This window comes from Diaphorina citri, unplaced genomic scaffold (assembly GCF_000475195.1).
Source record: "Diaphorina citri unplaced genomic scaffold, Diaci psyllid genome assembly version 1.1 scaffold328, whole genome shotgun sequence".
Taxonomy (NCBI): Eukaryota; Metazoa; Arthropoda; class Insecta; order Hemiptera; family Psyllidae; genus Diaphorina; species Diaphorina citri.
In genome coordinates this window covers 95,142-118,304 of record NW_007377763.1, presented here as the reverse complement: position 1 = coordinate 118,304, position 23,163 = coordinate 95,142, and the positions used below count along the sequence as shown (strand labels likewise).

General features: G+C 39.6%; 5 protein-coding genes and 1 long non-coding RNA gene across 8 annotated transcripts; 1 reads left to right on the top strand and 5 right to left on the bottom strand.

Moving 5' to 3' along the window:
- Positions 1 to 19: 19 nt before the first annotated feature.
- LOC113466762 lies at positions 20 to 934 on the bottom strand. The gene is made up of 2 exons (XR_003391063.1): positions 404 to 934; positions 20 to 147 (listed from the first exon to the last, which is right to left on the bottom strand). It is a non-coding gene; the product is annotated as an uncharacterized LOC113466762 (long non-coding RNA).
- Positions 935 to 1,642: 708 nt separating this feature from the next.
- On the bottom strand, positions 1,643 to 5,083 carry LOC108252188 (F-box only protein 11-like; the record flags this gene model as incomplete). Its single annotated transcript, XM_026822424.1, has 4 exons — positions 1,643 to 1,797; positions 2,282 to 2,585; positions 3,011 to 3,148; positions 4,814 to 5,083. Coding segments are annotated over 4 exons (867 nt in total), but the record flags the coding sequence as incomplete, so codon positions are not given.
- Positions 5,084 to 5,670: 587 nt separating this feature from the next.
- Positions 5,671 to 6,352, top strand: LOC108252187 (F-box only protein 11-like). The gene is made up of 3 exons (XM_017443390.2): positions 5,671 to 5,683; positions 5,806 to 5,936; positions 6,142 to 6,352. The coding sequence occupies exons 1-3, from the start codon at positions 5,671 to 5,673 to the stop codon at positions 6,316 to 6,318; spliced, it is 321 nt and encodes a 106-aa protein (XP_017298879.1). The 3' UTR covers positions 6,319 to 6,352.
- A 212-nt stretch (positions 6,353 to 6,564) lies between these two features.
- Positions 6,565 to 8,258, bottom strand: LOC113466757 (F-box only protein 11-like). Its single transcript, XM_026822423.1, has 4 exons — positions 8,245 to 8,258; positions 7,567 to 7,787; positions 7,132 to 7,194; positions 6,565 to 6,737 (listed from the first exon to the last, which is right to left on the bottom strand). Exons 2-4 carry the CDS (start codon positions 7,667 to 7,669, stop codon positions 6,565 to 6,567), a joined length of 339 nt encoding a protein of 112 aa, XP_026678224.1. The 5' UTR covers positions 7,670 to 7,787; positions 8,245 to 8,258.
- Positions 8,259 to 8,518: 260 nt separating this feature from the next.
- Positions 8,519 to 17,120, bottom strand: LOC103507595 (F-box only protein 11-like). Of its 3 annotated transcripts, XM_026822429.1 has the most exons (10): positions 17,098 to 17,120; positions 16,880 to 16,926; positions 16,557 to 16,724; positions 15,530 to 15,911; positions 14,854 to 15,141; positions 14,444 to 14,559; positions 13,908 to 14,164; positions 13,042 to 13,179; positions 8,983 to 9,286; positions 8,519 to 8,705 (listed from the first exon to the last, which is right to left on the bottom strand). In XM_026822429.1, exons 3-10 carry the CDS (start codon positions 16,660 to 16,662, stop codon positions 8,551 to 8,553), a joined length of 1,746 nt encoding a protein of 581 aa, XP_026678230.1. In that variant the 5' UTR covers positions 16,663 to 16,724; positions 16,880 to 16,926; positions 17,098 to 17,120; the 3' UTR covers positions 8,519 to 8,550. The 3 variants fall into 3 exon arrangements, with proteins under 3 accessions (XP_026678230.1, XP_026678231.1, XP_026678229.1); XM_026822430.1 differs by lacking the exon at positions 17,098 to 17,120 and having other exon boundaries at positions 16,557 to 16,604; positions 16,760 to 16,969; XM_026822428.1 differs by lacking the exon at positions 17,098 to 17,120 and having other exon boundaries at positions 16,880 to 16,949.
- Positions 17,121 to 18,787: 1,667 nt separating this feature from the next.
- On the bottom strand, positions 18,788 to 21,382 carry LOC113466756. Its single transcript, XM_026822422.1, has 3 exons — positions 20,915 to 21,382; positions 19,936 to 20,163; positions 18,788 to 18,846 (listed from the first exon to the last, which is right to left on the bottom strand). Exons 1-3 carry the CDS (start codon positions 21,114 to 21,116, stop codon positions 18,788 to 18,790), a joined length of 489 nt encoding a protein of 162 aa, XP_026678223.1. The 5' UTR covers positions 21,117 to 21,382.
- Positions 21,383 to 23,163: the final 1,781 nt, after the last annotated feature.

The window sequence follows — 23,163 nt, the reverse complement described above, 5'->3', positions numbered from 1 at the left end:
GCCTGATCCAAATATGTTACGCCAGAGAAAAAAAAGGCCTCTTACACGGTATATGATCTTCCACCATTATGTGTAAGGGAATCGACGAAAATAATTAGCTTCTATTATAGGAAATATCTATAATAAATAAATTATTTGATCGAGAACCTTTCCACCTTGAAAAGTTTACAAAAATCAGCTAGAAGAATAGTCTCATATGCCAGCTTCTTGCCAGAACCAGGAGTACCAGGGCTGCAATAGGAAGGAATAACATGAGATGATGTGTTATTTACAAAAAAAGTGTGATAAAGGGACTCCTCCCAGACACAAACTGCGGTCTTAAAACTCATGTTGTTGTTTGATAACCACTCAAACAGTCTCTGAGGATGTTTAGGGTTCTAATTTGTTAAGCTCGATCGAGAACCTTTCCACCTTGAAAAGTTTACAAAAATCAGCTAGAAGAATGGAAGATGAAAAAGTCTTCAAGGGATCGAAAGAAAAAGAGAGAAAACGAGAAGATATTGCAAGGGCCAATTCTTGAAATTTTTTGAAAGAGTATTTCTCATTTCTTGCTCAGAAAAAAAGCTTTGTTGTATTTTTTTTTGCAGTTCGAGGAGTGAGAATTGCGCTGTTTGTAGCAAGAACTTCTTTCACGTGAGGGCCCTTCTTTTCTCCAGTATTTTGGTGCTCACTCTAAACTTCTCTCCACGAAGCTCTCAGCTCTCTTTAGAATGGTATTTAGGAACATTAGCACATTGCCTCCATGTAACATAACACACTGCTCTCTCTTCTTTCCTTGGGAACTCGCGAACCCTCAGTTGTGAGTCGCCTAGTTGACCATGAGCGTGTGGGACTCAATGGGAGCGGCGCTATCGTACAGGGTGTCCGTATCTTGAGTGGGCTCACCCTGTAGTTGACATTGCTTTGTCAAGGTGCCTGCCCCGCAATCACAGAAAAATCTGAAACGAAGAAGAACATTTTTGAATCAGGATGAAATTTTTCCGAAAGGAAAATTAACTAATGGGAGAACTGGATCCAGAACGAAATTTAGTAGATAAATTCCGAGTTGAACTTCAGAACAATCAACTGTAGTTCGGCTCTCGATAAGAGTTCAATCAAATAGAAAAAAATAAGACGTGAAGTTTAGTAATAAAACAAGAAGAAAAAGAAAATGGAAAAATCTCAGAAATCATCATCAAAGAAAGAAATAAATGATATAATTTACATTCGAATGAAATGTATTTTTGAACAATTGAGGGAGGAGAAAAATAGACTATGTACAAATTGAGCTAAAATATTGTGGGGATAGGGATGTGTCTTTTTTTTTAAACGAGAATAATACAATCTCCAATATCTGGCCGAAAATACTTTCCTTGTAAACTATTTTATTAGAAAATATAGATAGAGAATATCCTTGTTTATTTGAGATGGCGAACTATCGGGTCTGACGAGGTTCGAATCTGAATTCCAGCTAGAGCATTACCTGTGCAATGAGAATAGAAAGATTCAAAAGATGAGAAAAATATCTAGACAACACCTGACCTGAGCTGCACCAAGGGGAGTTGATGATCTCTAGCCAAAATTACATGGTCCGTCCCAAACCGCAGTGAACCATCATGAGGACCTGTGCTTTTCCTTTGAAACATGATAAACCCTTTGTAAATCAGTAATTATGCACGCTGCTTACCTCGTTTTCTTCAATGAGTCCCACACCTTTCTCATGCACATACACGCCACCATGTTGTCCATGATGGATTTTATTATGGCGAACTATCGGGTCTGACGAGGTTCGAATCTGAATTCCAGCTAGAGCATTACCTGTGCAATGAGAATAGAAAGATTCAAAAGATTAGAAAAATATCTAGACAACACCTGACCTGAGCTGTACCAAGGGGAGTTGATGATCTCTAGCCAAATTACTCGGTCCGTCCCAAACCGCAGTGAGTGTCCATGATGGATTTTATTATGGCGAACTATCGGGTCTGACGAGGTTCGAATCTGAATTCCAGCTAGAGCATTACCTGTGGTGCAATGAGAATAGAACGATTCAAAAGATTAGAAAAATATCTAGACAACACCTGACCTGAGCTGCACCAAGGGGAGTTGATGATCTCTAGCCAAAATTACTTGGTCCGTCCCAAACCGCAATGAACCATCATGAGGACCTGTGCTTTTCCTTTGAAGCATGATAAACCCTTTGTGTTCTCCAGCTAGCCAGGCTGGTTAGGGTTTGGCTGCTCTGATCCCTATTTACAGGAATCCTGGAGGATTTATGGGAGATCTTCTGAAGAAGTTGACTCACCGTAAATATTGTTATGCTCAATCAGGCCTCGTCCTTCGCCGAATATATACACTCCGCCCTGGTGCCCATTGTAAATCTCATTCCGTCTGATCGTCGGATTACTATTCGATGTGATCCACACTCCGGCAAAGTTGTTCGAGTGTATGCGATTGTCTATGAATTGGCCGAGTCCGTTTTCGTGCACGTAAATACCGCCCGTTTGCCCGTGGTGGATCTCGCAGTGTACGACCGTCGGGTTCGCTCCGGCTTTCACCTCGAAACCCGCGATGCGGTTATTGTGAATGTCGTTCGCTTCGAAGAAACCCTGTGGGGGAAGAGACAAATGGTCGTAGAATGAAATATACCTTGTGTATTGAGGGATAGGATACTGACATCTGATGTCGGTATCTGATTTGGTGTAAACAGTCCTTAAGACTATTTGGAATAGTCTTACTTTCCGTACTGGACTGAAACTGGAGACTGGGAAGGAACTCAAGACTATTTGATCCATTTGTGTTGTATAAGAGTACTGTAGCAAATTGGGAGCCCATAAACTAATCAATCATTGTTTATAATGTTTATATAATATTATCCTGAAGATGTTCTCAAGACATGTAACAAATCTTTTTTTTTTTTAATGTTACTACTGGGATTCGAACCGCAGTCCATCTCACACTAACCCACTGCCTTCGCCACCCACACTGGCACACTGAAGGAAACTACAACAGAAAGGAGGGGAAAAATACTCACGTGTCCATTGTCAAAAGTGAAAATTCCCACATCACGACCATGATGGATATGATTTCGTCGCATGATGGGGTTGGCATAGTTCTTCACCCAGATCCCAGCCAGAGCATTACGTGAGATCTCGTTGTCCTCGTATAGACCCTGCAGAACAGAACAAAGGAATGGTTACAGTACTTTATTGAGCAACTAATATTAATTATTGGCTGTATGAGAAAAACTAGTATCTACTGCTTAGCTTTTTGTTAAACATTCATAACCCATTAAGTGCAAAACATTGGGCCAATACATAAAAGAAAAGATTTTTCCATAAAACCAGTGTTACCTATTTTTTTCAACACCAACCCCATAGCTTTGAGGTAAAACGGCGGACTTGTACAATAATAAAACTCCTCAAATTTATTATTCAACAGCAAGTTGTCCAAAACACATCATCGCCGCTTTTATTTCGTACAATGAAACAACTGCTACATTAGACGCATGTGGTCCGTGTCGTAGCATGTCAATCAGTGAATGTACAATGTACATAGCTTAATTTAGGCCTGATCCAAATATGTTACGCCAGAGAAAAAAAAAAAGGCCTCTTACAAGGTATATGATCTTCCACCATTATGTGTAAGGGAATCGACGAAAATAATTAACTTCTATTATAGGAAATATCTATAATAAATAAATTATTTGATCGAGAAACTTTCCACCTTGAAAAGTTTACAAAAATCAGTTAGAAGAATAGAAGATGAAAAAGTCTTCAAGGGATCGAAAGAAAAAGAGAGAAAACGAGAAGATATTGCAAGGGCCAATTCTTGAAAGAGTATTTCTCACTTCTTGCTCAGAAAAAAAAGCTTTGTTGTAATTTTTTGCAGTTCAAGGAGTGAGAATTGCGCTGTTTGTAGCAAGAACTTCTTTCACGAAAGGGCCCTCCTTTTCTCCAGTATTTTGGTGCTCACTCTAAACTTCTCTCCATGAAGCTCTCAGCTCTCTTTAGAATGGTATTTAGGAACATTAGCACATTGCCTCCATGTAACATAACACAGCTGCTCTCTCTTCTTTCCTTGGGAACTCGCGAACCCTCAGTTGTGAGTCGCCTAGTTGACCATGAGCGTGTGGGACTCGATGGGAGCGGCGCTATCGTACAGGGTGTCCGTATCTTGAGTGGGCTCACCCTGTAGTTGACATTGCTTTGTCAGGGTGCCTGCCCCGCAATCACAGAAAAATCTGAAACAAAGAAGAACATTTTTGAATCAGGATGAAATGTGACGATTTTAAATAACCTGTGTTACTTTTAATAAATTTTTTAACCACCACAAGATTATTATTATTTTTCAAGTAAAAAAAATCGGTCGAGCCATTTTCTCTTGAACAGAGGACAAAACAGGTCTATTAGCAGATCAGACAGACACACATTTTTCCCCAACAATATATTTGGATTTTCTAATGTCTTAGGACGTAACACTAGAACCTATCACTGTCATAAAAATAATAATAAAACACTTTTGAGAGTTGAGTGGAAGGTAGCCACCGACTTTGACTTAATATATGAAAACACATTTAGCACTGTATCTTTAAGGGGGAAAAAAACCTTGAAATAAAGAAAAAAGGTATAAAATAGGTATAAAGAAAATTAACACTTTTTCATTGCTATTTTCTTCCACAGACGAAAGTGCAATGTTATTCAAGTACTTAGGTACATTCTCTTTATTTATTAAGAGGTTTGATAGAGGACTGCTAGGATCTTATCATCCCGAAATCAAAGAGAGAAGGAAGACAGATAGGAGAGAGCCAGCCGTTCTGAGAGATTACATTGCTTACCTGTGCATAGTCTGTCACATACAAGCCCACATTCTCACAGTCACTGATATCACAGTGGCGTAGGGTGGGTGATGCACACACCCCACTAACACACACAGCAGCCCCCACTACCGAGGTGCTACGGATGATGCAGTGATCAATGGTGGGTGTGGCGTGTTCGCCCACTTCCAGACAGTAGTGCTTGTGATGTTGCACTGTGGACGGGGCTTCAGGTGAAAACTTGAGGGTGACATGCCCCAGGTAGGCGTTCTTGGCACCTGTGGAGTTGGAAAGTGAGGAGAAATTGAGTTAAAAGTTAAGTAAGTAAACATTTCCTCCCTTAAAAATGTACTTTAACTCAGGGCCATTCATTTTTATCTTTTCAGACTAAATTATTAAAGAGTAACTGATTTTTTTTTCTTCTTCCACACCAAATTTCAGAATTACCATGATATTGTGACTTCCTGTGTTGTCAAATCACCATTACATTGTACATAGTCTATTTTTCTCCTCCCTCAATTGTTCAAAAATACATTTCATTCGAATGTAAATTATATCATTTATTTCTTTCTTTGATAATGATTCTGAGATTTTTCCATTTTCTTTTTCTTCTTGTTTTATTACTAAACTTCACGTCTTATTTTTTCTATTTGATTGAACTCTTATCGAGAGCCAAATTAAAGGTGATTGTTCTGAAGTTCAACTCGGAATTTATCTACTAAATTTCGTTCTGGATCCAGTTCTCCCATTAGTTAATTTTCCTTTCGGAAACTATCGGAAACGGAACTAGTTCCCTATTGGAAAACAAAATGGCGCCTGTACAAAAACATAGGAAATCCAAGATGGCGCGCCAGAAAGGAAAAGCACAGGTCCTCATGATGGTTCACTGCGGTTTGGGACGGACCATGTAATTTTGGCTAGAGATCATCAACTCCCCTTGGTACAGCTCAGGTCAGGTGTTGTCTAGATATTTTTCTTATCTTTTGAATCTTTCTATTCTTATTGCACCACAGGTAATGCTCTAGCTGGAATTCAGATTCGAACCTCGTCAGACCCGATAGTTCGCCATAATAAAATCCATCATGGACAACATGGTGGCGTGTATGTGCATGAGAAAGGTGTGGGACTCATTGAAGAAAACGAGGTAAGCAGCGTGCATATTTACTGATTTTCATCCGGTTTCTTCAAATTAAATAGATCCCAAGAGCAAGGAAAACCTAGACCCTTGACAAATGGAGTGTGTCTGGAGGCATGTGATGTGTTCCAATCCACTCAAAAAAAAAACTGATAATAATAAAAAACACTCTACCCTCTTTTGGTATATCTCATCTTGTTCATTTTCTGTTCAGGTATACGCCAATACTCTAGCGGGGGTTTGGATCACCACAGGATCCGCCCCGGTACTCAGGAGGAATAGGATACATTCGGGTAAACAGGTGGGCGTCTACTTCTACGACAATGGACACGGGAAACTCGAGGACAACGATATATTCAACCATCTGTATTCTGGAGTGCAAATCAGGTGAGTGATGAACAGAGAGCGGATTATATGCAAGAAAAAAAATGGCCCAAATATGCATGCAATATGCACCAAAAAATTGCTCAAATAAGCACGAAATATATATATAAAAAAAAAGATGAGTGTTCCACCGCCGTTTTTATTTCGTAGCAATGAAACAACTGCTACATTAGACGCATGTGGTCTGCGTCGTAGCATGCCCATCCCGTAGTATGTCCCTCATCAGGAACATACCACGGGAATACTTTATTCGTCAGTGTGAATACTTACATCTGGCGATAGGTTGCACACCGGACGCCAAGCACAGACCGCCGAACCGATTGTTGAAGATTTGATTGTCCTCCAGCGTTGCCGTGGCGTTGTTGGTGATCTCCACTCCGGCTGCAAATCCGTCGAATATCCGATTCCTTCGCAGCATCGGGTGAGATTGAGTAGATATGAGTACACCGGCCTGAGCATTGCGAAATATGTCGTTCTCTTCAAGTACACCTGGGAATTTGAAGAACAACATTATTATATTATGGATAAGTAGGAAGGCAAGACACAATGGTACAAAAAGCACTGAACCTGGATGGACTACGAAGAGGGAAGAAATCGAGAAAGGCCAAGAAAAAGATGGAAGGACAATGTCAATATATGGTACAGAGGAAACAAGTCAGTCACAATGCAAGGAAGAGTGGGAAGAAACAGCCCAAGACAGACAAAGTTGAAGAAGAATAGTCGTGAAAGATTTTGGGAACCTGTGGCCTGCTACAACCAGTAATCTCCACTCCGGCTGCAAATCCGTCGAATATCCGATTCCTTCGCAGCATCGGGTGAGATTGAGTAGATATGAGTACACCGGCCTGAGCGTTGCGAAATATGTCGTTCTCTTCAAGTACACCTGGGAATTTGAAGACCAATATTATTATGAATAGGTAGGAAGGCAAGACACAATGGCACAAAAAGCACTGAATCTGGACTACGAAGAGAGAAGAAATAGAGAAAGGCCAAGAAAGAGATGGAAGGACAATGTCAATATACATATGGTACAGAGGAAACAAGTCAGTCACAATGCAAGGAAGAGTGGGAAGAAACAGCCCAAGACAGACAAAGTTGATGAAGAATAGTCGTGAAAGATTTTGGGAACCTGTGGCCTGCTACAACCAGTAAGTAGGTAGGTTTAACATATCTCCTGGGCGAATGTGCCACAAAGAGGAATAATAAAATACGGCTTATCTCCGACTATCCTGGGGGAAATATCAAGACAACTTACCTTTACCGCCATTGAAGATGCAAATCCCTCCATCTCGGCCGTCGAATATTTTGTTTCGTTTCAGCGTCGGATTGGATTCGGTTTTAATCCACACCCCCGCCATGGCGTTATCGAATATCTCGTTCTGTTCGAGTAGACCTAGGCCGCCGTTATACACGAGTACACCGCCATTCTGGCCGCCCCAGATCTTATTACCGCGGATGATGGGGTTGCTGCCCGTCCTGGGGGAAGAAAAAGAGAAGTTTAGTTTGACGAAAAAAATCTGTAAGTAAAGTAAAGACCTATAATAATAATAATAATTACTTGTGCTGATCGGATAAAACTAAAGATTCCCTTTACCAGTAGGGTACGATGTACTATTATTATGGCCAAATTCTCAAAAAATGCTGAGGACAAAGTTCCACACCTCAGGTGAGATTGATCCCACACCCTCCTGATTAAAAGACAAGTGTATTGACCACTACACCATGAAGCAGGTGATATGAGAGAGAGAGAAACAATCAATAGAATTTATTGACAGACTGCCCAAAGTTTGGGTTGCCAATACGAAACAGCATACTTCTCAGACAACATATTCGTGAGTTCGTGCTTATTTGAGCAATTTTTTGGTGCATATTGCATGCATATTTGGGCCATTTTTTTTTCTTGCATATAATCCGCTCTCTGTTCATCACTCACCTGATTTGCACTCCAGAATAGGTTTTCCTTGCCCTTGGGATCAATTTAATTTGAAGAAACCGGATGAAAATCAGTAATTGGTTTTCCTTGCCCTTGGGATCAATTTAATTTGAAGAAACCGGATGAAAATCAGTAATTGGTTTTCCTTGCCCTTGGGATCAATTTAATTTGAAGAAACCGGATGAAAATCAGTAATTGGTTTTCCTTGCCCTTGGGATCAATTTAATTTGAAGAAACCGGATGAAAATCAGTAATTGGTTTTCCTTGCCCTTGGGATCAATTTAATTTGAAGAAACCGGATGAAAATCAGTAATTATGCACGCTGCTTACCTCGTTTTCTTCAATGAGTCCCACACCTTTCTCATGCACATACACGCCACCATGTTGTCCATGATGGATTTTATTATGGCGAACTATCGGGTCTGACGAGGTTCGAATCTGAATTCCAGCTAGAGCATTACCTGTGCAATGAGAATAGAAAGATTCAAAAGATTAGAAAAATATCTAGACAACACCTGACCTGAGCTGTACCAAGGGGAGTTGATGATCTCTAGCCAAATTACTCGGTCCGTCCCAAACCGCAGTGAGCCATCATGAGGACCTGTGCTTTTCCTTTGAAGCATGATAAACCCTTTGTGTTCTCCAGCTAGCCAGGCTGGTTAGGGTTTGGCTGCTCTGATCCCTATTTACAGGAATCCTGGAGGATTTATCGGAGATCTTCTGAGGAAGTTGACTCACCGTAAATATTGTTGTGCTCAATCAGGCCTCGTCCTTCGCCGAATATATACACTCCGCCCTGGTGCCCATTGTAAATCTCATTCCGTCTGATCGTCGGATTACTATTCGATGTGATCCACACTCCGGCAAAGTTGTTCGAGTGTATGCGATTGTCTATGAATTGGCCGAGTCCGTTTTCGTGCACGTAAATACCGCCCGTTTGCCCGTGGTGGATCTCGCAGTGTACGACCGTCGGGTTCGCTCCGGCTTTCACCTCGAAACCCGCGATGCGGTTATTGTGAATGTCGTTCGCTTCGAAGAAACCCTGTGGGAGAAGAGACAAATGGTCGTAGAATGAAATATACCTTGTGTACTGAGGGATAGGATACTGACATCTGATGTCGGTATCTGATTTGGTGTAAATAGTCCTTAAGACTATTTGGAATAGTCTTACTTTCCGTACTGGACTGAAACTGGAGACTGGAAAGGAACTCAAGACTATTTGATCCATTTGTGTTGTATAAGAGTACTGTAGCAAATTGGGAGCCCATAAACTAATCAATCATTGTTTATAATGTTTATATAATATTATCCTGAAGATGTTCTCAAGACATGTAACAAATCTTTTTTTTTTTTAATGTTACTACTGGGATTCGAACCGCAGTCCATCTCACACTAACCCACTGCCTTCGCCACCCACACTGGCACACTGAAGGAAACTACAACAGAAAGGAGGGGAAACAGGGATAAGAATAGCTAACCCTAACCAGCCTAGCTAGCTGATAGTTTGAAATTGTTCTCTCTGCTTGTTGTCCTCGTATAGACCCTGCAGAACAGAACAAAGGAATGGTTACAGTACTTTATTGAGCAACTAATATTAATTATTGGCTGTATGAAAAACTAGTATCTACTGCTTAGCTTTTTGTTAAACATTCATAACCCATTAAGTGCAGAACATTGTGCCAATACATACAAGATTTTTCATAAAACCAGTGTTACCTATTTTATTCATCACCAACCCCAGAGCTTTGAGGTAAAACGGCGGACTTGTACAATAATAAAACTCCTCAAATTTATTATTCAACAGCAAGTTGTCCAAAATACATTTAGCACTGTATCTTTAAGGGGAAAAAAACCTTGATATGAAGAAAATTAACACTTTTTCATTGCTATTTTATTCCACAGACGAAAGTGCAATGTTATTCAAGTAGGTACATTCTCTTTATTTATTAAGAGGTTTGATAGAGGAGTGTTGGTGATCTCCACTCCGGCTGCAAATCCGTCGAATATCCGATTCCTTCGCAGCATCGGGTGAGATTGAGTAGATATGAGTACACCAGCCTGAGCGTTACGGAATATGTCGTTCTCTTCAAGTACACCTGGGAATTTGAAGACCAATATTATTATGAATAAGTAGGAAGGCAGGACACAATGGCACAAAAAGCACTGAACCTGGACTACGAAGAGGGAAGAAATAGAGGAAGGCCAAGAAAGAGATGGAAGGACAATGTCAATATACATATTTGGTATTGGTAAAGGTAGGGCCACCGGCTTTAAACGCCCTTGGTCACTGCGACCTGGTTAGATCTTTTGTGACAAATGTCAATATATGGTACAGAGGAAACAAGTCAGTCACAATGCAAGGAATAGTGGGAAGAAACAGCCCAAGACAGACAAAGTTGATGAAGAATGGTCGTGAAAGGTTTTGGGAACCTGTGGCCTGCTACAACCAGTAAGTAGGTAGGTAGGTAGGTAGGTTTACCATATCTCCTTGGCGAATGTGCCACAAAGAGGAATGATGAAATACGGCTTATCTCCGACTATCCTGGGGGAAACATCAACACAACTCACCTTTACCGCCATTGAAGATGCAAATCCCTCCATCTCGGCCGTCGAATATTTTGTTTCGTTTCAGCGTCGGATTGGATTCGGTTTTAATCCACACCCCCGCCATGGCGTTATCGAATATCTCGTTCTGTTCGAGTAGACCTAGGCCGCCGTTATACACGAGTACACCGCCATTCTGGCCGCCCCAGATCTTATTGCCGCGGATGATGGGGTTGCTGCCCGTCCTGAGGGAGGAAAAAGAGAAGTTTAGTTTGACGAAAAAAATCTGTAAGTAAAGACCGAGTCCCACTATAATAATAATAATTACTTGTGCTGATCGGATAAAACTAAAGAGTCCCTTTACCAGTAGGGTACGATGTACTATTATTATGGCCAAATTCTCAAAAAATGCTAAGGACCAAGTTCCACACCTCAGGTGAGATTGAACCCACACCCTCCTGATTAAAAGACAAGTGTATTGACCACTACACCACCAAGCAGGTGATATGAGAGAGAAACAATCAATAGAATTTATTGATAGACTGCCCAAAGTTTGGGTTGCCAATACGAAACAACATACTTCTCAGACAACATATTCGTGATTTCGTGCTTATTTGAGCAATTTTTTGGTGCATATGTTGTTGTTTGCAAATGTCGGGTTATTTGACTACTAGGTCATTTTACCTCTGGCTTCCCAATATTTACCTGCATATTTGGGCCATTTTTTTCTTGCATATAATCCGCTCTCTGTTCATCACTCACCTGATTTGCACTCCAGAATACAGATGGTTGAATATATCGTTGTCCTCGAGTTTCCCGTGTCCATTGTCGTAGAAGTAGACGCCCACCTGTTTACCCGAATGTATCCTATTCCTCCTGAGTACCGGGGCGGATCCTGTGGTGATCCAAACCCCCGCTAGAGTATTGGCGTATACCTGAACAGAAAATGAACAAGATGAGATACCTATACTAAAAGAGGGTAGAGTGTTTTTAATTATTATCACTGTTTTTTTTTTTTGGAGTGGATTGGAACACATCACATGCCTCCAGACACACTCCATTTGTCAAGGGTCTAGGTTTTCCTTGCCCTTGGGATCAATTTAATTTGAAGAAACCGGATGAAAATCAGTAATTATGCACGCTGCTTACCTCGTTTTCTTCAATGAGTCCCACACCTTTCTCATGCACATACACACCACCATGTTGTCCATGATGGATTTTATTATGGCGAACTATCGGGTCTGACGAGGTTCGAATCTGAATTCCAGCTAGAGCATTACCTGTGGTGCAATGAGAATAGAACGATTCAAAAGATTAGAAAAATATCTAGACAACACCTGACCTGAGCTGCACCAAGGGGAGTTGATGATCTCTAGCCAAAATTACTTGGTCCGTCCCAAACCGCAATGAACCATCATGAGGACCTGTGCTTTTCCTTTGAAGCATGATAAACCCTTTGTGTTCTCCAGCTAGCCAGGCTGGTTAGGGTTTGGCTGCTCTGATCCCTATTTACAGGAATCCTGGAGGATTTATGGGAGATCTTCTGAAGAAGTTGACTCACCGTAAATATTGTTATGCTCAATCAGGCCTCGTCCTTCGCCGAATATATACACTCCGCCCTGGTGCCCATTGTAAATCTCATTCCGTCTGATCGTCGGATTACTATTCGATATAGGAAATATCTATAATAAATAAATTATTTGATCGAGAAACTTTCCACCTTGAAAAGTTTACAAAAATCAGTTAGAAGAATAGAAGATGAAAAAGTCTTCAAGGGATCGAAAGAAAAAGAGAGAAAACGAGAAGATATTGCAAGAGCCAATTCTTGAAAGAGTATTTCTCACTTCTTGCTCAGAAAAAAAAGCTTTGTTGTAATTTTTTGCAGTTTGAGGAGTGAGAATTGCGCTGTTCGTAGCAAGAACTTCTTTCACGAAAGGGCCCTCCTTTTCTCCAGTATTTTGGTGCTCACTCTAAACTTCTCTCCACGAAGCTCTCCGCCCTCTTCAGAATAGATCCATTTGTGTTGTATAAGAGTACTGTAGCAAATGGGGAGCCGATAAACTAATCAATCATCGTTTATAATGTTTATATATTATGCTGAAGATGTTCTCAAGACATGTAACAAATCTTTTTTTTTTTAATGTTACTACTGGGATTCGAACCGCAGTCCATCTCCCAATAACCCACTGCCTTCGCCACCCACACTGGCACACTGAAGGAAACTACAACAGAAAGGAGGGGCAAAATACTCACGTGTCCATTGTCAAAAGTGAAAATTCCCACATCACGACCATGATGGATATGATTTCGTCGCATGATGGGGTTGGCATAGTTCTTCACCCAGATCCCAGCCAGAGCATTACGTGAGATCTCGTTGTCCTCGTATAGACCCTGCAGAACAGAACAAAGGAATGGTTACAGTACTTTATTGAGCAACTAATATTAATTATTGGCTGTATGAGAAAAACTAGTATCTACTTAGCTTTTTGTTAAACATTCATAACCCATTAAGTGCAGAACATTGTGCCAATACATAAAAGAAAAGATTTCTTAATAAAACCAGTGTTACCTATTTTATGGGATCGAAAGAAAAAGAGAGAAAACGAGAAGATATTGCAAGGGCCAATTCTTGAAAGAGTATTTCTCACTTCTTGCTCAGAAAAAAAGCTTTGTTATAATTTTTTGCAGTTTGAGGAGTGAGAATTGCGCTGTTCGTAGCAAGAACTTCTTTCACGAGAGGGCCCTTCTTTTCTCCAGTACTTTGGTGCTCACTCTAAACTTCTCTCCACGAAGCTCTCAGCCAACCCCAGAGCTTTGAGGTAAAACAGCGGACTTGTACAATAATAAAACTCCTCAAATTTATTATTCAACAGCAAGTTATCCAAAATACATTTAGCACTGTATCTTTAAGGGGGGAAAAAACCTTGATATAAAGAAAATTAACACATTTTCATTGCCATTTTCTTCCACAGACGAAAGTGCAATGTTATTCAAGTAGGTACATTCTCTTTATTTATTAAGAGGTTTGATAGAGGACTGCTAGGATCTTATCATCCCGAAATCGAAGAGAGAAGGAAGACAGATGAGAGCCAGCCGTTCTGAGAAATTACATTGCTTACCTGTGCATAGTCTGTCACATACAAGCCCACATTCTCACAGTCACTGATATCACAGTGGCGTAGGGTGGGTGATGCACACACCCCACTAACACACACAGCAGCCCCCACTACCGAGGTGCTACGGATGATGCAGTGATCAATGGTGGGTGTGGCGTGTTCGCCCACTTCCAGACAGTAGTGCTTGTGATGTTGCACTGTGGACGGGGCTTCAGGTGAAAACTTGAGGGTGACATGCCCCAGGTAGGCGTTCTTGGCACCTGTGGAGTTGGAAAGTGAGAAATTGAGTTAAAAGTTAAGTCAGTAAACATTTCCTTAAAAATGCACTTTAACTCTGGGCCATTCATTTTTATCTTCTCATCAACCAAATTTCAGAATTACCATGATATTGTGACTTCCTGTGTTGTCAAATCACCATTACAAATGTGTGAATTTCATGTTTTACATTTCCAGTGAAGTTTCTTTAGGCCTGAACAGGGTTACTGTTCTTAACCATTCTTTCTTCTTCATTTCTTCTTTTAGAAACAAAGTAAATTTACCTTCAACAAACATGACAGTAGATTCTGTGTCTCTTTCCAGGATTACACTTTCTGCCACATTGCCAGGTGCAGCTCCAATGATTATCACATCTGAGTCAAGCACCAGGAATTCTCCTCTGAAAGCAAACAGGAAGTAATCAAGATATGAAAGCACAGCAAACTCTTGGGCATACAAATTTTTTAAAGTGGGTTTCTTCTGTTGCATTACATTATAACTTTTGAAATGTGCAATGTTTTAATTTTTTCTTCTTTATGGTGGGCAGACTCCCCTCTGCCCATCACTGTCAATATAAGACAAGAAGCACCCCCCAAAACAATTTTACAATTTACTGGATTAAAAAATTAGAAGTAGCTAATAATAACTAGGTACCTACTTGAGATTGAAAAGAAAAGAAAAAAAAATCACTTACCTGTACACACCACTATGTACAAACACAAGAGGAGCACTCTGACCCAGCTCATCCCCATGGTCTAGTGCTGCCTGTATTGTGTCAAAGTGAGCCAACTTCCGGCCGGGGTCACTTGTCACCGCTTTATACCCAGGACGCACATGAATGCCTCGGTACAACTGACGGAAACTTTCTTTCCATGGATTGGCATGGTCACTGTCCTCGGGAGGAACAAATTCAAAACATAGTGAGCCACCAGGATTGTATAATGGCATGTCATACTCGAACACTCGGCTGTACAAGTATTTCCTGAAAAGTGAAAACAAGACATGACATTATTAACATGTGAACTCAATTCACCAGCAATGAGTATAAATAATATTTCACATTCACTCTTTGAAGTACTGTAGCAAAATAATATTGTAAATTACCAAATTGTAACTTTATGTAACACAATTCCATTTTTACTTTTATTCATAGCAGGCACAATAGAAAAATTCTACAAGCTTGTGTTTTTATCAAATTACTAGCTGAATTGTCACTTCGCTCCAGAATCCCGCTAGTTCATACTGAGGCATGGCCAAAAATTATTTCTGTTCAAGTTTTGGATAAGTAAATGAACATGATTATAGTCCTTGTATCCCACCAACAAGTACAATAAACTCCTCATCTAGTGAAATCAAAACATTATTCTTACCATAGTTCATTATCATTTGCAATGATTTGAAAACGTTTACACACTTGACTGATGCGGCACAAGTCAAGTTCATACAAGTAGCTGAATATCGTGAGTAAGACTTCATCGGGAAGTTCATACTGAAGATAGTGAGCTGCAGTTGGTGTTGAGGCAAAGGTTTCTGCTGATGTGGAACAAGTACGTCGTGGCCGTTTCCTTGCAGGTAACATAGATGCTGAGTACGATGGGGAGGCATGAGGAGAGTTTGGTGTTAGAAGACTGTCTGAGGTGGAAGCATGAGGCGGGGACTTTCTACGTAGGTCATATGGAGGATGATGAGGGGCAGATGCAGTGCATGTATTGGGGCTTGAACTTGGAGCAGGCTGGGGTTCACATGGCTCGGCTGAAATAATGAAGGGGAAAAAAAATTCAATTATTTTATGTACAAAGAAGTTTAAGAAATATAGTGCTTAGTCTAATAATATGTAGATTATAGGAATTCAAATAGAAGGCTTCAACAGAAATGAAAACGGCTTGGTTTTTGTTCCCAAGAATTATTGTTCCTATGTAAGATAAATCAAAATATGTTAAACCAAGGCTAGAAATTTGTTCTGATTTATTATTATTTTTAACAGTCAAGAATGTTGAGAAGTAATTGACATAGTGACTTTGACAGCATAATAATCTTTTTAGGAAGTTTCCTTCCTGTCCATTTCATTGCTTTTCTGGATAAAAATTAATGAAAACAGTCAGTATTTCAATCCAGAATTTTATACTTCCACAGACTATTGTAACTCATAATTTCTCAACATGAAGAACATACATAATTATCGAATGCCATCTGTCTAGACTAGAGACAACACCTTATCAGTTGCCAAGAAACAGTGTCTCAATTTTTCTTGGAAATACAGAAATAGTACTAGATAGTGGGCATTTATAGAGGGGAGAGAATGCGAGGCTTGGGATGAAATTAGTTTTAAAAAGGGTGTGAAGCTGTGGGAGAGAGGATGAATTATTTTAATTAGGTCTAGGAGCTTAGAAGACGTACCTGGGCTAGTTCTAGATGGAAGAGGTATTCTGTTGGCTGCATTAGCACCTTTCCGCCGAGATCTTCGGGGATAAGAACGAGAAGAGGAAAACGATGCGCTAGGCATCTTCACTGGATGATTTAAATTACAAAAAATTCATTCACTTCGTTTGATTTTAATCGGAAAACCTTTTTCAACAAAAAATTGTTGGCTGCATTAGCACCTTTCCGCCGAGATCTTCGGGGATAAGAACGAGAAGAGGAAAACGATGCGCTAGGCATCTTCACTGGATGGTTTAAATTACAAAAAATTCATTCACTTCGTTTGATTTTAATCGGAAAACCTTTTTCAACAAAAAAGACTACAAAACAAAGAACCGAGAACTAGCACCCTTGCCTAGCAGAAGAACAGCAAGAACTACAAATGTCGGCCATTTTAAAAATATGTCAAAAATAAAAACAAGACAAAGACATTTTGGGAACTGTTTGTTTCCGAAAAAATCCAATGTGGCAACAATGGTGAACGAGTGTCCAAGTGAATGAATGGGTACCACTCTAGCACCCTTGCCTAGCAGAAGAACAGCAAGAACTACAAATGTCGGCCATTTTAAAAATATGTCAAAAATAAAAACAAGACAAAGCAGCTGATTCCAGTGTTGCCTTTTCGCTCTAGAGCGAAAGGGAAATTTTATCATCTGATTTTTTTCCCTTTTTGCTTTTTCCCACTGGGAGAAGTTGAACACAAGTGCTAAACTTACTCCTAGCGGATGATTTTTAAACTAAACAAACCGATTTTGCTTTTTCAATTTTCATTATCAAATTTCAAATTCAAATTTTTAAATTTGAAATTTTGAAGTGATTTCTGTGATAGTGGATGTTTTTTTTTTCCTCAATTGGGACAGATTTTAGTCCTATCAGACTCTCAGATTCCTGAATCTAGCGGTAAGTATGTTTCAAAGAACTGAAGAACAGGGGCCTTATTTACATTTTTGGAGCCTGCTGTAGAACTCAGAAAAAGTAAAAATGACTCCCATCCACAAGGTCCTAAAAATCTATTCGACCCCTATTTCTTCACAAATATTCAAAATTCCAGTTGTGAAGTAATGTCGTGTGTGGTTGGTATGTGGGTGGGTGACAGTCAACAGGTCAACACACAAAATGATACTGGAAAGTTCAGTACATTCAGTCTTGTGGGGCAATATACCTGCAGCTGGTTCAGCTAAAAAACGAGATAGCAACTAAGGCCGGCCATAAACTGTCAGGTAGACCTGACACAGATGCACCTGTAAGGCTCCCTGACAGTGTATGGCAGAAATAACAAGTCTCTCAAGAAACCTGTCAGGTCTACCTGATAGTGAATGGCTGGCCCATGTAGGTACTTAAGTAGATATTTGTAAAGTAGGTAGGAACCTAACATAATAAATTTCATAATCCTTCCACCTTCACCTTATTATTTCATTTTATCATTTATGATGAGAAAATTCAGTTTGTAGTTACGAGTTAGGTAGAAAGTTTGCATTTACAAGTCCTTTTGCTACACAAGATTTTCCTCATTCCAGATTCCAGGAAAATTAAATTAAACTTACTTAGATGATATTTAAAAATAGGCATAATATTTTCCTCGAGATTCAAGTTAGAGATTAACAATTTGATTAACTTTTCACATTACAGTTAGGCTCAAAAATCTCGAGATCGACTCCATAGCAGAAACACTGAAATTAGAAATATGTCCGGAACGTGTGTATGCAATTTTTTTGTAGTCTCAAGATATCGAACATAGCACCTCCTGCATGACAAAAATTATCCCAGAGTGCGTTATCAGGTTATTACTTATCAGTTCCCTATCTATTCTTCAATTGGTAGCCTCCCCTTTTGAAATGACGTGCTATGATGGAAAACCGAGTTTCTTTTGTACTTTTTTGGGGGGGTGGAATTGGCTGTTCCCAAAAAGATTTATCTATTGTAATATGTCACACCTTTTGACTCGTTTTCGCTGAAAATTATCTGCAAATAACTTTGGATATGTAAAGATCCCAGATATTACTTCGGGATGTCCAAAGGGGTTCAAATTCAAACCCCATTCCTTCCAATACTGAGATGGGGTATCCTATCTGATGCCTGCCTCAGTGTTCCACCATAACGTATAGACCTTATGGTCTCACGCGAAAACCGAAAGAAAGTAGGTATACTTTTCCATTGTGCAGTTTTCTCAAAAGTGTGAAGTTTTCTCAAGGAACGTTTACCAGCTACAGCTACCGTGTCTCTTGTGCCACAGTGTCTTCACCGAGAATATAATGAACATCGATGTATTCTCACAAGAAAGATGAGTTTTCATCGTCATAATTAGTTTGCATCGCTCGTGTGCATAATATACCGCGGCGTGCTTGTAACATATGTAAATATGTCTACCATATAAGTGGGTACTCTTCGTCCTAGTTTGCATCGCTCGTGTGCATAATATACCGCGGCGTGCTTGTAACATATGTAAATATGTCTACCATATAAGTGGGTACTCTTCGTCTATTATCAGATAATAGCATAGGTTAGCATAACGCAGGCAGTGGCGTCAGGACAGTGTCACTTGGGGACGTAGATTCGTATAACCTTAACCCATCTTTTGGGGCCTAAGACTCAGAGTGGGCTTTTTGTGTACTCCTGTATGGAGTTAATGGGAAAGTAGGTACCTAACTGTATACCAATCAGGATCTTAACTCAAGAAAGAATAAGAAGGTCTTGGATACTAATCATATCTTGTCTTGACGTATATTTTTCTCGGTAGTCTAGTGGTTAGAGTGGTGGACTTCGGATCTGGTTGGTGGTACGATTTTAAGTTCCAAGTCAAGGAATAAAATTTAGTGATGAGTACCTACCAATCGGGGGACGGCATTTGTAGCAAGCATTGGTCCTCAACACAGTTCAAATTCCTCGGAGAGAAACGACTTGGCCTGGCCAAGTCAATGCAAACGGGTTAACCTCGGTGCTAACGCAATGCGCTTCGTTTTTCCGAACGGTGCACGGCGCAGGTCCGGGGAAATTTCTCCTCCGCGAGGCATTCTAGGCAGATTTTGCCTGAGCTGTGCCATCTTCCCACTCTCCACACTTGGTACGAATGTACTAGACAGTTTCAGTACGTTTTCAGGAGGGTGTCAAGGGTGCGAGTTTTAGGAGGAAAAAACTAGGAAACTAGGTGTTGGAAGTGGGATGGTTTTTTGTAAGGAACGTTTTTTTGTGTATCCGTGTGCTGATGCTTTTTCCTGAACGGGGGTTTCTTTTGAGATTTGGGTTTCTGGGGAAAATCTATATTTTCTTTTTGTTACCTACTTAATACCTACGAGTATACGAGACCTACCCTGGTAAAAGAAAAAAAAAAAAAAAAAAAAAAAAAACGAAACTTTTCCACCTTCAGAATTTTTTTGTGGAGAATCCACAGACTTAAGTTTTCTTGCTAGTCTATCACACGCCTTATTGTTGTCTTTAGCTCGAGTGTTTTTAGTGTGCAGCCTGTGCAGGTCAAACAGAACTTGCTTTGCGTGCCTCGCGTAACTACCGACTTTAATGGTTTCTCTACACGGGGCTTCCAGTGCACAGGTCAACAGTTTAGTTCCCCATATTGACCGATTTTGTTCACCTATAAAAGCTTCATAGTACGTGTTAAAGGTCTAAAAATAAATGAAAATTGAAATTCTCTCAATGGTCTTGGAGTTAAAAGGTGTTGGAGGGCAACAGAAGCAATGTTTTCATCTGGATGAAATGAGAAACTATTTGCATGTACATTTTGCAAACACTGCAAAAAACATCAGTCAATAGCGTGAACTTCATATTTTCAAGAATTTTTTCGCTGTGCTATTTACATAAAATCCCACGGAATTGTCGAAACACATTATCGAAATTAAAAATAGACCACAAAAAACTCTGTATTTACTATAAGGCTATGACGTATATAGGTTGAATAACCATATGAGTAAATATAGAAACATGGAGTTATTAGCTGAGTATAGATACATGTGTATTTTATATTAATTTTTAACATTTGTATCTAAAAAGATGAGCTAGAAATTTTTGTATCATGAAGCGATGACGTCAAATGGAAAATATGTGTTTTGATTTGAGTGTGCAGCACACAAATTTGTAAAACGTGTGTGAAGTGGTATTACAATCGTAATGATGATATCCAGTTACGTTGATTGTTTCTGGTGCTTCCATGGCCCTACCAGTGACTGGTGAGAGTACCAAATTGGGCCAAAGTAGGGCTCTTAGCAACTTTTGCCTCCATGCCACAACCTCCTAGGTAAAATGCGACTGTAAAGGATAGCATTGAATAATCCTTTAACACTGTTGAATGCCTGCAATCGTGCATCATATTAGAATTTAGAACCTACCTTTGAAATGTGTGTTTTTTGCTGGTACGTTGGTTCTGACATCAAATTGGTATCGACTTGTATTGAACAAAGAACAAGGAATGTGAATGTCGAGAGCCCCAGAGTGCAGGGCTGTGAAAGGTTCACGAGCTTCAAGAACAATAAATTTCAACAAAACATCTCGATTTTGTGAGCTAAAAAAATGATATTCTTCATGGGTCATGAACAGGTCTCGTTAGTCAGATAATTATTGCTTCAATATTCCATATTGGATTTCAAGAAGGTTCCATGCTGGGCCAGTGGCTTCTGACGAGTCAAATAGTTGGTAGCATATAGCCATAGCCTAGTTCTCGTTCTGCTGGATCCTGCCATGATTTACAGTTGTTGTCTGCAATGTCGAGGGTTATACATTTCTTTTTAAAAAAAGAAACATAATAAAAAAATATAAAAATAAATGTGTATAAAATTGTAAATTATGCATTCGCTCGTGTCGTGAAAATTATTAGTTTTTTTTATCTGTAGTTCGTGGTTGAAAATTGAAGAATATTGTTTCAAATCTTACCCAGTGTTAAAGGTGAGGTTTCCCAAACAGAAGCTTGTTGAACTTTCCCGTTGTAACGTTGTTTACAGATGCCTAGCTAAAACATTGATTAGAATCAAGCGTTTCTCTTGGTTCAGCATACTGGGTAAAATTCAGATTCTAAAAGTGTTGCTTTGTCAGTACCTAATACATAACTAGGTACGTGTGTAACTATGTATTTATAACGAATGAACTTTCCCGTTGTAACGTTGTTTACAGATGCCTAGCTAAAACATTGATTAGAATCAAGCGTTTCTCTTGGTTCAGCATACTGGGTGAAATTCAGATTCTAAAAGTGTTGCTTTGTCAGTACCTACATAACTAGGTACGTGTGTAACTATGTATTTATAACGAGAATCTTTGCTATCACTCAAGAACTGGAGTCTAGAATTCTAGACAGTAGAATACCTAATCTACATGATGAGCTCAAAGACAATTTTGCTAATAAAAGAATCAAGTTAAATTTAAGTTTGATCTAGTGCACCTACGACCTACTCTGTAAACCGAAACCTCTTTGATAGAGGTAAGCTCTGGATCATCAACAAGGCCTAGTTTCTATAGTTTGACCATGAGGGTGTCAAGGGTGCGAGTTTTAGGAGGAAAAAACTAGGAAACTAGGTGTTGGAAGTGGGATGGTTTTTTGTAAGGAACGAACCTTATCTCTTTAGCATAAAATCTGCCTCGATCACCGGGCAGGAATCGAACCCGCGACCCTCCTAGCTAACTAGACTGGCTGAGGGACCGAAAAACCTTGCAAAAATTGACGAAGTTTTTTCTGCGCGAGGAAGGGGAGATATTAGAGAATTCGATTAATTAGGTATAATTGGTTTTGGTGAAAGTGGCACATCCACCATTTTTCAATGAAAAGTGCGTACTTTCCAAGAGTGAAGTGACGACGATTGGTGGAAACTTGAATGTAGGTATTCATATTTAGGTAGAACCTGATAGTTGATTTGGTTAAATCCTCAAAATCTTCTTACATTCTTACAAATACGAGTATTATGTACTTACTGTCCTCCCTAGAAAATGTTAACTAGTATACCTACACCACTGGGACAACTGACTACAGTAATATCTTTATTGTCAATATCACACATCATAGCAATGTACCTACTTGATATTATGGCTCTTCAAATCACCCCATGCCTTGAGTCTTATTAGACATTTGATTTTGTTATCTTTTATGACAGTATTGATAATTTCTGCATGGGATAAATTGCTTTTATATTTCAAAGTTTTCATGGTCGGACCATAATATTGATAGGGAGAACGTATTGATGTCAAACTGGTTTTACGCTTGTCACAAGTTGGTACTCAGGTCTACGTCTACTTGTGCGAAAAGTTTCATAATTGTCATTATTGAGCTAACATGTAAGGGTATGGGGACAACTAGTGTTCTTTCTACTCATGGAATAGTGCCTTCAATAGAAAATATGTAGGTATTTATAGATTACTGATTTTTAAAGAAAGAACGAAAGGAGGAAAAAGAAGATAGTGTATTTCTCAGGTTGTTTTGCTTGAGCTTGGTGTCATCTGTAGTATGGAAAAATTAAGTTACTTTTGTAATAGAACTTTTCTGCAATCGTCCAACTACATAACCATCCTTTTCAGATTTGTGTCTCAGATATCATTTTACATAACTCCACTCTGTTGGTCGAATACGTTCGAATGATACAGTCCATTCCTAGGA

Excerpts from the sequence above, each read along its gene's own strand:
- LOC108252187 (XM_017443390.2), top strand. Across the intron at positions 5,937-6,141 it reads GACTCATTGAAGAAAACGAG|GTATACGCCAATACTCTAGC; the intron begins GTAAGCAGCGTG and ends TTTTCTGTTCAG.
- LOC113466757 (XM_026822423.1), bottom strand. The coding sequence starts at position 7,669 with ATGGCGGGGGTGTGGATTAAAACCGAATCCAATCCGACGCTGAAACGA. Across the intron at positions 7,195-7,566 it reads CATCTTCAATGGCGGTAAAG|GTGTACTTGAAGAGAACGAC; the intron begins GTAAGTTGTCTT and ends TCAAATTCCCAG. Across the intron at positions 6,738-7,131 it reads TGTACTCATATCTACTCAAT|CTCACCCGATGCTGCGAAGG; the intron begins CTCACCCGATGC and ends TATCTACTCAAT.
- LOC103507595 (XM_026822429.1), bottom strand. The coding sequence starts at position 16,662 with ATGCCTAGCGCATCGTTTTCCTCTTCTCGTTCTTATCCCCGAAGATCT. Across the intron at positions 15,912-16,556 it reads TCCATCTAGAACTAGCCCAG|CCGAGCCATGTGAACCCCAG; the intron begins GTACGTCTTCTA and ends TCATTATTTCAG. Across the intron at positions 14,560-14,853 it reads GTACATAGTGGTGTGTACAG|AGGAGAATTCCTGGTGCTTG; the intron begins GTAAGTGATTTT and ends GTTTGCTTTCAG.
- LOC113466756 (XM_026822422.1), bottom strand. The coding sequence starts at position 21,116 with ATGACCCATGAAGAATATCATTTTTTTAGCTCACAAAATCGAGATGTT. Across the intron at positions 20,164-20,914 it reads AAAAAACACACATTTCAAAG|GTGAACAAAATCGGTCAATA; the intron begins GTAGGTTCTAAA and ends AAGCTTTTATAG. Across the intron at positions 18,847-19,935 it reads TCCACAAAAAAATTCTGAAG|AATACATCGATGTTCATTAT; the intron begins GTGGAAAAGTTT and ends CTTTCTTGTGAG.